The sequence below is a fragment of the Chenopodium quinoa genome, unplaced genomic scaffold (genome assembly GCF_001683475.1).
Source record: "Chenopodium quinoa cultivar QQ74 unplaced genomic scaffold, ASM168347v1, whole genome shotgun sequence".
NCBI lineage: Eukaryota > Viridiplantae > Streptophyta > Magnoliopsida > Caryophyllales > Amaranthaceae > Chenopodium > Chenopodium quinoa.
Window position 1 is genome coordinate 679,679 of NW_018742720.1, and position 14,275 is coordinate 693,953.

At 37.6% G+C, this 14,275-nt stretch overlaps 2 protein-coding genes across 2 annotated transcripts; one reads left to right on the forward strand and one right to left on the reverse strand.

Annotated features, from left to right (window-relative positions):
• Positions 1-2,661: 2,661 nt before the first annotated feature.
• Positions 2,662-12,300, forward strand: LOC110723065 (nucleoid-associated protein At4g30620, chloroplastic-like). The gene is made up of 7 exons (XM_021902343.1): positions 2,662-2,858; positions 8,384-8,532; positions 11,091-11,191; positions 11,292-11,331; positions 11,582-11,653; positions 11,738-11,794; positions 11,907-12,300. Exons 1-7 carry the CDS (start codon positions 2,753-2,755, stop codon positions 11,979-11,981), a joined length of 600 nt encoding a protein of 199 aa, XP_021758035.1. The 5' UTR covers positions 2,662-2,752; the 3' UTR covers positions 11,982-12,300.
• Positions 3,182-7,296, reverse strand: LOC110723063 (serine/threonine-protein phosphatase 7 long form homolog). The gene is made up of 7 exons (XM_021902342.1): positions 7,010-7,296; positions 5,938-6,035; positions 5,203-5,859; positions 4,973-5,112; positions 4,810-4,897; positions 4,278-4,712; positions 3,182-4,196 (listed from the first exon to the last, which is right to left on the reverse strand). The coding sequence occupies exons 1-7, from the start codon at positions 7,290-7,292 to the stop codon at positions 3,792-3,794; spliced, it is 2,106 nt and encodes a 701-aa protein (XP_021758034.1). The 5' UTR covers positions 7,293-7,296; the 3' UTR covers positions 3,182-3,791.
• Positions 12,301-14,275: the final 1,975 nt, after the last annotated feature.

Consider the following 14,275-nt stretch of genomic DNA (forward strand, 5'->3'; position numbering starts at 1 on the left):
TAGATAGGTGTAACAACACAGCCCAAAAACCCAATTACACATAATCCAATTAAGAAAAGCCCTAAAACTAGAAAAACATGAAAACTGCAAACACACCCACACCCAATAAATGTAACATCACTTCCAACCTCAAAACTCTTCTTCTTCTATATGATTTTCTCTCTCCTCTTTTTCACTTTCTCTCTCCTCTATTTCATTTTATCTCACTAAAAAACTGCAAAAACATCAATGGACATTAGAGAAGAGATGCAAAATCAAAATGATCCTCCCTAAAAAAAAAGGCAATTTTATGTAAGTTTCACTCAATTTTGTTTGAATTTATATGGTTATCACTTAATTTTGTTTGAATATTGTTCGATACTCTATTGTTCGAAATTTTTTATTGGAATTGTCAAAAAAAAAAATAGTGAAATCAAACAGATACCTTATGTTCACATTTTGAAATGCATATGTTCATATTTTGAATTCTTATGTTCATATACTGAATCCTTTTGTAAACTTTCTGAAATGTATATATTCACTTTCTAAATCCATATGTTCATATTTCTTATGTATATGTTCACCTTCTGAAATGCTTAATTATGTTCATACGCATTAAAAAATGAACCAATTCATACGTTCATATTTTGAATGCATATGTTCATATTTTGAATACGTATGATGCATATGTTTCATAATCATATTTATTTTTTATTTCTTCAATTTTTTTATGTTCATAATTAATTGCCTTATATTCATAATAATATTTTATATGTTCATAATGTAAATATTCATAGTAAATATTTATTGTTCATAAATATACTGATTAAGTCTGTTTATGCATATGTTCTCTTTCTTAATAGCATATGTTCATATTTTTTACGCATATTTAAAGAACCTATGCATATGTTCATATTTTGCATGATTATGTTCATTGATAAAAAAAAAATGAAGAAAATCAGATGAAACACATATGAAATTGATCAAAGCTAAAAAAAATCAATTCATATGAATTCAAAAAATCAGATAAACAACCAATTCCATATTGTAAGGAACAGATTCAATCGATAAATCAAAACAAAACGAGAAAAATAGAAAAAAAATAGAGGAAAAAGAATTAAAGAAGGAAGGAGAAAAAACAGAGTATAATTTGTGAATTCAAAGATTCATATAAACCTTAATCAATCGAAATTAAAGCACAAAATCGAAGTTCACAAAAAAATTCATACTTAATAACTACTTTCATGTTGTAAGAAACAAATTCAATAAAAAAAAGTGTAAAAAAGGGGGAAAAAACAGAGGAGAGAGAAAATAAAAAACGAAGGAGAAAAATAGAGGAGAAGAAAGCTAATGTTTATTTTTTCAAAAGCTAATGTTCATATTGTGCTGTTGTTACACTTATTTCTAGGTGCATGAGTGTGCACCTAAGAATATGTGCATAATAATAACTTAGAAGTAACAAAATTTGGGGCCCTTAGTTTCCGCAGGCCCTGGGCAACCGCCCCAGCTGTCCTGGGTCAGATACGGGTCTGACTGAACTTACCTAATGTATAGAGAAGTTATTAATGAAGGAATAATCAATGATTGCATATTCAACTTAGGATCAACACAACCTTCTCCATTGAAAAGGCAAAAATTGTAAGCTTGATCAACAATATTTAGTGAAATCTCAATTTAATTGTGCAATTATACTTGTTCGCTTCAGCTTTATTAGCAACCTTAATTTTGAAAAATATGTTTTTAATCATTTCAGTTACCATTACACCATTTAAGCAAATATTGATCTTAATCATCTTATAGACCATAATAAAATTCAAATGGATGTAATTAATAGGATTAACAGAGAGTGTTAAACACACATATTATTACGGAAATATTCATACTACATCATTAGCAGTCCATCTTAAGAGATAATCCCAAAACCAATTCATAGAACGCACTATTCATTCAACATCAATATTCTAGAATTATGTAAATAAATATTATAGTCTTACATCATAAAATCCGATTAAATAAATATGAAAGACCATGTATTCCTTTTTATTAATGACATTAGAACGATAACAAGAACGAGTATGTAGATATTTCATCATTGAGATCCCTTTATCTTCATGGCAATTTTGTAATTAAATTAACAAAATATCTAAGTTAGAATGACATTTTCGTGAATAATCCAATATTAATAGGACCGGTATTTAACAAAAAGGAAAAATTGTCAAAATAATACAAATTTTGAGCGATCCGTTAAAAACAAGTTAAATTTTTAATTATTTCTAAATAATACAAACTTTAAGGGATATCTGCTTTAAACAAATTATTTTACCTACATCTTGTTTAACCATTTTTTTAATTTTTTTATTTATCTTATAAAGTTGTTTAATAATTTCAAAAAAATAATACAATGTCACGTGTTCTATATAACTTATTCATGAGGTAACTAATCGGTTTTAACTTATTTAAAGCGGATATCCCTCAAAGTTTGTATTATTAAAAATAATTAAAAGTTTAACTTGTTTTTGGCGGATTGTTCAAATTTTGTATTATTTTTTACAATTTTTTCTAATAAAAATTGCTGATTTATTTATTTATTATTATTATTATTTTTGAATAGTTGCTGATTTATTTATAAAAATACTACTACTAGATCCGAGTATTTTTTATTTTATTTTATTTTATTTGATAACTTGTATTTTCTTCATTTCATCGATAACGGGGTTGGGGGTTATCTTCTCTTCCACTCACAGTCTCACAGTCATTCTCTCTCTCTCCTTCCATGGCGTCCACGAGCACACCCCTCAGCACATCAAAACTTCCAATTTATTCCAGATTCAATGACACCCTCAAATTCTACCATGCTTCTTCTTCCTCAATCTCCTTCTGTAAGCTCTTTCTCTCTCTCTCTCTCTTCTATAACTCCTGTTTATTATTTTTGATTTTAGTCTCTAACAATTATGTTTGATTGTTTTTTTATTCAATTGTAATTTGTAATTCATTTCTTACAATGTTAATTGCTTCATGATATTGTGATTTGGGGTTTTAATCGTTTTAATTTAGGGTTCTTTTAAGCCAATTATGTTAATAGAATAATAGTGTTAGCTTTAGCTTCATTTTTTCCAATCATTAATTTGCATGAATCATTATTGCTTGAAAGGTTTATCATTTACTGGAATACATGATTTTTAATTATAGACCTTTTAAGTTTGAACGTTTTTCCAATTTGAGCTCTAAACGTAAACTAATGACAAAAATGGTTGCGTGGCAAAACTATTTACCAAACTAAGCTTCCAGGGTAAATCGCTGTCTCGGACAGCGTTTTACCCCTGGTTTTTTTTTTAAAAAAAATTCAACTACAACTATTTTATATGTTCAACATAAAGCGCTATCTCAGACAGCGCTTTATGCTTGAACATAAAACGCTGTCTCAGACAGCGCTTTATGCTTGAACATAAAGCGCTGTCTCAGACAGCGCTTTTCTGCTGGAAACAGCAACCAGCATCCAGGCAGAAAACAAGCTTCAGCAAACAGCTTGCATGCTGCAGTCCTCCAACAGCCACCACAACAGCCAGCTCCACAGCCCTACCCCACCACCGTCGACCACCAACTCCGCCACTCCCCACCACGTAACACCACCATATTCTGGGAGTTCCGTCAACTTTAAGCACTGCAGAAAACTCGAAACAGCTCAACAACAGTCCAACCACCAAATTAACTTCAAAGCACACACGGAGTCATTCAAAAAAGATTTATTATATTAATTTCATAAGTGTTATGTACATCATTACACAAAATAACAGGGAATACAACAGATAATACTAGCCCGACTCATTTATTCGGGGTAAAGGTCCTGCCTCCTGAGTGTCGGCCCTCCGTCTGACACGTCGCCGCCTGTAATGAGTGACGGTGGTGAATGGGTCTCGGGGCGGTGGGGGAGTCAGCTGACTGGACGAGGGGTCCTCCTGGGTACCAGAGGGCGCAGTACTGTGGATGTTGTAATCCTCTGCGTGTCTGGGTGACGTAGGATCACATCCACCGCTGCTCTGGCCGAGATCGAACTGTGAGTTGCCATCATGACCGTCCCGCCGGTGGGCGAGATGAGCGTGACCATATCTCCGTAAGGTAGCGACGCCCATATCTCGCACCTGCTCGACCTGGGCTCTAGTGGGTCCGCACTCAAGGGAGACTGATAGCGCATCAACCATCGCCACCATATCCGCCGCCTGCAGTAATCATCGATCAGTCAGATCTATGGCATACAAATATGGAAATTGTTGAAAAGGAGTAGAAAAATAATAACTCACATATCCGCTAATGATGTCATATGCTGGATGGTAATGTGTGGATGGTGGTGCGTAGCTGGGGTTGATGAAGCGTCGTGTGATACGCCTGTACCACACCATGTACGGATCGTCGGGATCCATAGCCCCCTGCATTAGATCACCTCCAACGATGAACTCCAACCGTTGCTCCCATAGCTGAAGGAAACGCCAATGCTCCAGCGCCCAGCTGGTCTCCCCCTTTCCCCGACGATCAATGCCGTGAAGCTGTACACTAGTGTCACACCCCTGTGGGATAGTCTGGCGTAGTCCAAACTGCCTCATGACTCGGTCGGGCAGGTGACTCTCCACAACCTCGAAACAGATCAGGGGGACCCTAGCACGCCACTCCGCCTGATGGTCTAGCAGATGTGGAGGCATGGCATCTACCAAGTCAGGTACATACGGGTCCCATGTCACCTGTAAATACACATCAACAGTAATATTATGAATATGTTAGTTCGCAACAAGTACAATGTTAAAACAAAAAAGCTAAAACTGTATTTTAAATTGTTACCTGGTCCTCGGTGAGTCGGTCTAGGGCGTCTCGGTAATACGGAAGACCCCTCGCCGCATGAGCATGTGTCAGCCTGGGTACCACCCACCTAATATCGAACAATGTTTCAGTTAACAACCCCGCGCATTAAATAAAGCCTAACTCAATGAAAGTTGTATCGAACCTGCAACCATATGCCTCATCCGGTGTAGGGAGCGGGGGAGCATCGTACGCCTGGTACTGGTCGTCCTGGTCCTGCTCCCCCCGACGGTGTATCGCAGGTCTGCCTGGTCTGCCTACATGGATATGCTCCCAAGCCCAGAACTGGCACACAGAGACACAAAACTAGCTTCAGTATGAAATATGTAAGTGCGTGGTGAAATAGTTTTTTTGGTACAGAAATAAGTGAGGTACCTGGAGGACAATCAGGGGACCTCCAATCTCGTTAGCACCTACGTGGGATGCTCTGCACAGCTGGCGATACAACGTCGCCAGACAGGCGCTACCCCAGCTGTAGCCTCGGATATGATCCCAGTCGTGGTCCAACAGCTGCACGTAAATGAGCTGGAGATGGCTCCCGCTCTTATTCCCGAACAACACGCCCGAGATGAGGAAGAACAAGTACGCCCGGGCGTATCTCTGAACCTGGGCGTCATCAGCCCCTGGTGGTAGCTCACGGAAAGTCTCACGGACCCAGCCGGTCCTCAACCCGGATCCCCTAATATCAGCGGGACCTGGCTGGACACCAAGTACCCGACCAACCAAACCGACGGGATCGACTAACGCGTGTCCTGTCACCGCAGACCCATGTACTGGAAGGCGCGTAAGAATCGCCACGTCCCGTAACGTAACGGTCGTCTCACCAACAGGTAGGTGGAAGGAGTGCGTCTCCTGTCTCCACCTCTCCGCGAGCGCAGTGACAAGCGCTCGATCGATCTCCCTATACGCCATACGGTGAAAACCACCTAAACCGACAAACTCGACGTACGCCAAAACGCGAGGATCGATTCCCCACCCCACCATGAACCTGGTGGTGTAATGCCTGCAAACGAGCTGCTTTGCCGGATCAACCTGTTAGAAAGAAATTAAGATCATATACCATATAAACTCAACAAGCTGTAGTCCATGAACAAACAAATGCAATATTACCGTCTGATCCCATACGGCAACGCTGCGGTGTGTGCCCTGTAGTGTAAGCACAGAAGGGTCAACGGGTCCAGGCGTACGATCTTCACCGTCCATCGTATCTGTTCACATGCAATTTAACAAATCCCAACAGAGTTAACGCATTAGCAATTAACCAAAATGTTAACGATCAAATGTTCCAAATGTTATTAAATCAAAATGTTCCAAATGTTATTAAATCAAAATTTTCTATTACAAAATAATTCCTCCATCTACGATTACAACGAATTTCAGTTAACAGTCATGGGTCCTCTGAGGGTCTCGATGGACACGTTGCCCGGTTATGGCCCTGAACGTGACAACGACTACATTTGCTCGCGGGCCGGTTAGTCACATGCTTATTCGTAGAAACCGGTAACACTTGAACCCCATTGCCGGTCTCAAACCTCATTTTAATGTGTACGTCAACGGTCATCGGGTCTGAACCAATACTACTATGAACCTCATTCATCAAATCATTCATAGTCATGTTCGGTTCTAGTGTTAGTGGTTCCATATTTCCCCCACTATACTCGACCCGGGGTCCATCAAACAGAATTTCTCCTCCCCACCGGCATAACAAAACTACATTTTGTGACGCCATATTCTACATAACCAAAACACATTTTAGGATTATCGAAATCTAGAGCGAGGTAAATTATCAACACTGAAATAAGACACTTCTCACCTATAACAACTTCACTTTCAACAACTTCACCAATTTCAACAATTTCATGAACAATTTGAATTATTTCAACAATTTCAACCTAAACTATTTCAATAATTTCAACAATTTCATCTCTTCTCACCAATTTCAACCATTAACAACTTCAACATTTTCACCATCATCAACTTCACCAATGTCATGAACAATTTCAATAACAATGTACCACATCACCATCAATAATTATCAACAATGTACCACATTTTCATTAATAATTAGCAACAATTACATGCAATTGACATGAATTAACAACAAGTAAGAGCAATTACATACAATTCACAATAATTAACCACAATAACTATGCAATTACACTAAATTCAGTTTAGGGCTAACCACGAAATTGAGTGAGTGAGTGTGAGAGGGAGGAGGGCAGCAGCAAGGTGGCGGCAGCAGCGGTGGCGCAAGGGTGGGCGGCGGCGGCAATGCGGGTGTTTGAGTACGGTCGTGGTTTAGTGTGAGAGGGAGGAGGGAAAGCGTTGAGGTTGAGGTTGAGTTCTTGCGCATTCTGCTGAAGTGAACATGCTGATATATGGCCATGAAACGCTGTCCCGGACAGCGTTTCATTTAAAAAAAAAAACAGGGCATAAAACGCTGTCTCGGACAGCGTTTTACCCATTGAATTTTTTTTAAAAAAAACCCAAGGATAAAACGCTGTTCGAGACAGCGTTTTATGCCCTACTGAATTTAAAAAAATACAGAAGGTAAAACGCTGTCTGGGACAGCGTTTACCAGTTGAATTTTTTTTAAAAAAAAAAACCAGGGGTAAAACGCTGTCTATTGGCCACGAGTGATTGATAGATAGATGATTGGGTTTTTTTTAAGACGGGGTTTATTGATTAATTGTAGATTTCGAACATAATGAATCAATTCAATTGATTGCACACGAGTGATTGATATCTCCTCCAACATTGCACAAATCTCCTTTGACAAATCAATCTGTAGCCCCCAACTCTTTCAAGGAGAGAAATTAAATTCAATATATAGGTCAATATAAACCAATATTTGTTTAAAAAATAACCCTTCGATAGAGAGAGATTAGTATTATATTGTGAACATAAACATGAAATGTAGTAATTAACGAAAAAAGGCACGACATCACCCTCAAGCCTGCCTGAGGAAAGCATTGTTGAACTAGTTGTGACATAATTGGCCAATGTTTGTACCATCATTGAAGTTATATCCCGTAAGGATGTCATATCCTGGTGAAAAAAAGAGTTTGGGGTTTTGAGTTTGCATTTCTCTGGTTGCAAAGTTGTGTCCTGAGTTGGGTTTTGTAAAGGATGGGGAAAGTGTGTGTCATAGATTGGGTATTTGAGGATGGAAGCTTAGAGAAGAAGATGGAAAATCGCAAACATAAGCTGGAAAACAGATGAAATTGAAGAAAAGTTAAAAAAAGACTTTTAATTGGGAATAGATAGATGATTGTAATGTTGATGCTATTAAACCATGAACAAAGGTGTTTTCAATTTTAGGCCTTAGAGTGGTTGGATACTCCTAAACTATGCAACTGAAAAACCTGTAATAAACTCAACTAGTCTATTCAAATGTGTATGATGGGCCTGACAGCTAATTAATGTTATCTAGTGTTTCTATCTTCACAAGTCTCTTATTTGGTTATGTTTGAACGTTACCATGCATCATATAGATGTTGTATGCAATTTGCAGTATCTTATTGTCATGTAATCTAATCATTTACTATTTTTACAGGCAAGTTAAATAGTCAGGCTAATTCTATTGGCCGTCCATGTTTGGTGTGGACGAACAGTAACTCTGGGAAGAGCTCAAGATCAGTACGTGTATATGGTTTATTTGGAGGTAAAAAGGATAGCGAAAAGGGCGATGACTCTTCATCAAAAGTGAGCTTTCTTTTCCTTATATTTCTATATGCTGTTGTATCAGAATATCTTCATGCTTTGTCGCAGTTGTCATATATGTTTGCTTGGAAAAATCAGAGCCTCCCTGTAGGTTTAAGTATTGTACGCATTTCAATGATTTCATGGACAATTTGTGAGCTCATCTTGTGTCTATAGTTCACCTGCCTTTGGCATGATTTTATTTTGGCCAAATTAGGGTGTAAATAGTAGACATTTTTTTTTTGGTGCTTGTCACCCAGTGAGTACAAAGTTAGAAGACTTGAATCTAATATTAAACACCCATACTCCTCACCTGATTGACCAGGACTTTGATTGAATCTAGCAATCTTCTTTGCTGGGGATGCTTTCAACTCGTGCTTGCCACCTACGCAAAAGCAACATAATTTTGAAATGCTAGATAGCTGAGTGTTGAAACCTCTTATTTTCCATGATTGTCAGTTACGGATTGTTCTTGAGCTTTCTGCTTGCTTGCCAGTACGATTAGGCTTACCTTGCTTCTGTTGTGAGATGTAAATTTGAATTTTGCAAATGACTGGGTATTGGATGATGGTGGCCAAATACATTATCCATATCCAGTGCCACAAGAGACTGCTTTCTAAAGAACATATGGTCGGCACCATCATGGCTAATTACTTTACATCTTGAGGTCTGGGACATCTACGAGTACTGTAACCCTCAAACAACTGTATAGAGGAGTATTTTTTGAATGAGATTATCCATTGGTGCCTTGAAGGTGAGTTGTTCTTTTCAAACTAGCTTTTGAGGGACTTCTAGCAATCCAATTGTTTGCAGCTTTGATGTAGGAACTGTCACTGTGGTGTATGAGTATAAAGCTTCCTTCCCTTCATTTAACCAGTCAATATTACTGGTTGGGATCCTCAAAGTGGAGGTTCACTTTTTCTTTTCCTCTGTACTTGGATTCTCATTGTTATTCTTATCAGGGAGCTCTACATGAGTCGTATGTTCGTTTTCTTGCTTTATTCTTATGAGATACATTTCTGATCATTGTTTAGCAGATTGTCCTCTATGGGCTCTATCCCATTACCAATTAGCATCAGGTACTAAGTGATAGTTAGCAAGTCTTCCCTTTTGTTTCCAGATCTAGAGGGTATATATGCAAATTCAATATCATCCATGTCCTTGATCACCTCACTTCTCAGATCCTCAACAACAGTGATGACTTCCTACTTAACTCTATGCCATAGGAGTCAACCTTTTACCTTGAATTATATATTTTCAAGTGCCTCCACTTAACTTTCACTTCCCAATTGTGAATGTGATGTAGCTTTTCTGAAGGGCTTTTCTTTGTTTTGGTTTAGCCATAGGATTATAGATCAGACTTCAGATGTTTGCTCAAACATACCCACTAAAATTCCAATGATTGCCTCAAGGCAGAAATTTTGGTTGGCCTTAGCGGGGTTACCTAATACTCCCTTCGCTCAGCGAATTCCATATTGATACTTACTACGTTCCAATACTCAATACTTTTGTGTTTTAATACTCCCAAATTAGCGTATTCCTCGTGTTGTGATATCTTAATGCAAAGAGATAGAAATTAATGAGAAGGGGTGGCAGAGAGTAAGAATAGATCAACAAGGGCGGGGTTTGTTTATTTGTCTCCATTATTCCAACAAACGCCCTAGAGGCTTGGGAGGAGGGGGCTCCTTCTTTTGCCTTCATGCTTCAGTTTGTTTCTTTTTCATAGTTACCTAATACTCCCGTCTCTGTTACGAACTCCAATTTCAGATTTTCATACCAAATCCCCCTTTTTTTAGATAAAAAACCTTAATATTTATTAGGGTGTATTGTTCATATCATATTATGACTCCAAAAAGCCTCAAACATATTACCATACTCTCACCTAGCGCATCGTGAATTCGTACTCGTTCCCCATATTTTAGCGTACTACGTATTAGCCTATTAGGTAACCCTGGGCCTTAGTGTATATATCATATGCTTGACTAACATTGCCTAACTTATACAAGGATTCCCATCTTTTAATAGCTTCACAGCCAACACATGGAAAAACTCCATCAGGTTTCAGGGCACATCAAGCATGGAAAACATAATCATCAAGACGTCATCCCCAAACATCAAGAGATTTAAAAAGAATGATATAAGATCACAGAATGATTGATCTTTATCCTGGGACTGAGGTATAGTTCCAATAAGAAACTTTCCAAAATACACTAAGAAGATTGCATTATTAGATTTATCAGGACCTAGATCTAATTAAGGATTCGAAAAGCATATGAATAACCTGGAATTGGAAGAGCCATTATCTGCTCTTACTATAAACAGCTTTTCACCAGGCTTTGGGCCCAACAGTGGACTTGTATCTATAAAATGGGCTGAAAAGAATTTCATGCAATACGTATATCCTAATTTCTTTTCTATTTTATTCAACACAATGCTTTTGTGGACAGTATGTAACTAACTTTTTTTACGTAGGGACATTTTGATAGAGATGTAGCGTGTACATGCCCTCAATCTATCTATTATTGAGTTACTACTAAACTTACCTTTTTGATCTAATGTAGGCTGGAATACTTGGCAACATGCAAAACCTGTACGAGACAGTCAAAAAGGCTCAAATGGTTGTCCAAGTTGAAGCAGTTAAAGTGCAAAAAGAGTTAGCAGCGTATGTGCTAATTTCTTACAATTTTTTTAGCAGAATATTAATTTTAATGTATTGATCTATAGCACAAGTGTTTCTTTTGTTATTTTTTTGGGTCTTGCAGAGCAGAATTTGATGGTTATTGTGAAGATGAACTCATAAAGGTATGCTGTTTCTCATAATATTTACCATTCCACTCTCTCCACAGGGAAAATAATATATTAAAAGAAAAATGTAACTTGATACCTCTTTATATGAATTAGCTATGGCCTTTGGGTGTGCTACATTCTTTAATGTTATATATCTGTGTAATTTTTACTACAAATACTTGTATTTCCTCTCTGGACTCTGTACATTTGGCATTTTGGCTATATCTTCATATCTAATTTTTTTCTATTTTAAATTTTTTATTAGGTAACCCTTTCTGGTAATCAACAACCTGTTCGGACTGAGATTACTGAAGCTGCAATGGAACTTGGAGCTGAAGTGAGCTTTAATTATTATGTGGTGGTCTTTTTTCTGTTGTATCCACTTATTCTTTTACTGAACAACTGTCTTACATTCATGCAGAAACTCTCGCTTTTAGTTACCGAGGCATACAAAGATGCACACCAGAAAAGCGTGCTGGTGAGACACCATGTTTACTCTTTCAATTACCAAAGAAGGAAACAGCAAAAACGAAATATGATGGGGAAATTATTAATTCTAGATTTCTGAGGTTGTTATGTTCTTTTGTCAGGCAATGAAGGACAAAATGAGCAATCTTGCCCAAAGTTTAGGGATGCCACCAGGCATGAGCGACGGTCTGAAGTGAGGCTTCTAGCATGGATGCGCGAGGATTGATCACTGAAGTCAATTTTGGTTGATCCAACAGAGGACTCAAATCTTTTGCATTAGTTATGTAACCTCCTTGTATACATTAGACAATTAGCAATGAGTTATTCCAATTTTGAAAGTTGTTCAAAGAATCGAATCTGGTGCATATGTGTATGCATTTGACCATTTTCAGCTATTAGCCTTATTACTACTGGTCTTCAGAATATCTTAATTCTCAAAGCAGTAACATAGTTTGAGTTGTAATTGGTATGGAATGTGTAGTGAAGCTAATTATGGGGGTGTTTGCTTCAATATTATTTTTGGAATCGGTATGTAGTTGGAAATTGGAAGCAACCGAACCCAAACCTTAGGGCCTAATCCTTCAAACCCCACAAGGCATTGATTTTCTTACCTCGGGGTGTGGTGGATTTCAACTTTCAATCAAACCCAAACCATGGAATCAATATTAACTTAAAGATAAACCAAAACACAGCATGCCTTTGTATAGAATTGAATGTAGATCACTAATGGCTGGTTATAGCCATTGAAGTTTCAGATTTAGAACTATTATGGTCGATTACATGCTATCAAAATTCAAGTCTGCTTCAACAGCTCGAGAGGAGTGGCATTGTTCATCATCTTTTTTCTTTTTTTCTTTCTTTTTTTTTTTGACAGGACTATTGTTCATCATCTAAGGAGTAAAAGTTTCACTGTGTTTTGCTTTTGGATTATAATGGCTCTAATAAAAACAAAAATAATTCATTAAAATGCAAAGACCTTGTTTATTGAAAAACACTTCTGTTACTGTACCCCCTCTATGCCGAGAGGGGAGCAGAATCTTTAGATACATTATTCGAAATCAATGCTTCTAAATCAACATAAGAACATGAACCTATTCTAGAACAGCATATATTTTCGAGCCATGAGAAACAGTGCATCAAAGGCTCAAAGCTAAACTATAGCTGTTGTGATAGTTTCAACAGCAGAGGAATGCCATCTTGTCTTCTGAACACAAAGCAATCCTTCACTATCTTTAGATGAGGCGATCCGGGTCTTCTGGATATGGCCATGCTCTCTACCTCAAGTATGGTTTCAGCATCGTCGTTCACTACCAGAGTTAATTCTGTCAGATTCTGCCAAAAAGTAACACCTGAACAGACTAGTTTACAGTTACAAATCATACCAGATGTGGTAGCATTTCTATTAACTGTGATAAATACTACTGCAGATACTTCACAAACCTTTTACTGAGATCACAGAAAATGATCAAGAATGAAAACGATCCTAAGATCCTGGATTAAGTTGACACCACCATGTTATATTCCAAATAAACCTCGTCCATATATAATCGGCAGTGTATCTATTCAAGTAATAAGAGCTACATTCATCACCCACAATTTCAGTTCCTTTAAGGCTGCAGCAAATCTGAAATGAAAAGTACAATTCTGATGAGAATCATTAAGATTGTAACTTTCTACTTATCATCACTAAAATGTTGCAGGCCAGAAGGTTAATCCCATAACCCAGTGGCACACTGTATGCTGGAGAAGGGAGGAAAGGACATAAATAGAGAGACAAAAACCTGGGCACGGGCCGGGTTGGCCCGCGTGCCGCCCGACACGGCCCGCCGTTCGGCGCAGCCCGAATTCAAGCACGGCACGGCACGAAGTTCAACTCCCGTGCCACGGACAGGGTTGAGAATTCCCAGGCCCGGCCCGGCACGAGCACGACCATGGCCCGCCGTGCTGCCCCGTCGTGTCGGCCCGCAGGCACGGCCCGGAACGGCCGCGGGCCAACGGTAATGTTACCGTTTATTCTAGCTCCTTAATAAGCCAAAAAAACGGCTAAAAAACGGCTAGTTTGTTGCCAATTTGCTCCCCAAAAATTCTATAAATACTCACCTCCATTTCATTCCCAAATCACAAAATCACAATCTCTTCTTCTTATCTCTTATATTCTCTAAATCTCTAATAATCCTTATTTTCTTAAATTCTCTAATTATTCTCTTAAATTCTCTAATTATTTTCCTAATATCGGAAAAAATTAAAAAGTTCGTAATCGTAATTAGTGGAGCGTTGAAGCACGGTTGTAAGATCTAAACTAATCTTAAATTTATTATTGTTTTATTGTTATTATTAGAATAATCTTGTTTAATTATTATTGTTGTTAATTGTTATTGTTGTTGTTATAATTGTTGTTATTAATTATTATTATTGTTACAATTGTTGTTATTATTTATTTTTGTTGTTATTGTTATTGTTATAGTTGTTGTTATTAATTATTATTATTGAT

Bases quoted from the DNA above. Each gene is read 5' to 3' on its own strand.
- LOC110723065 (XM_021902343.1), top strand. From the start codon at position 2,753: ATGGCGTCCACGAGCACACCCCTCAGCACATCAAAACTTCCAATTTAT. The intron at 2,859-8,383 runs GTAAGCTCTTTC...CTATTTTTACAG, and splicing joins TTCTTCCTCAATCTCCTTCT to GCAAGTTAAATAGTCAGGCT. The intron at 11,654-11,737 runs GTGAGCTTTAAT...ACATTCATGCAG, and splicing joins CAATGGAACTTGGAGCTGAA to AAACTCTCGCTTTTAGTTAC.
- LOC110723063 (XM_021902342.1), bottom strand. From the start codon at position 7,292: ATGGGTAAAACGCTGTCCGAGACAGCGTTTTATGCCCTGTTTTTTTTT. The intron at 6,036-7,009 runs GTTAGCCCTAAA...GCATGTGAACAG, and splicing joins CTCACTCACTCAATTTCGTG to ATACGATGGACGGTGAAGAT. The intron at 5,860-5,937 runs GTAATATTGCAT...TCTTTCTAACAG, and splicing joins TTGCCGTATGGGATCAGACG to GTTGATCCGGCAAAGCAGCT.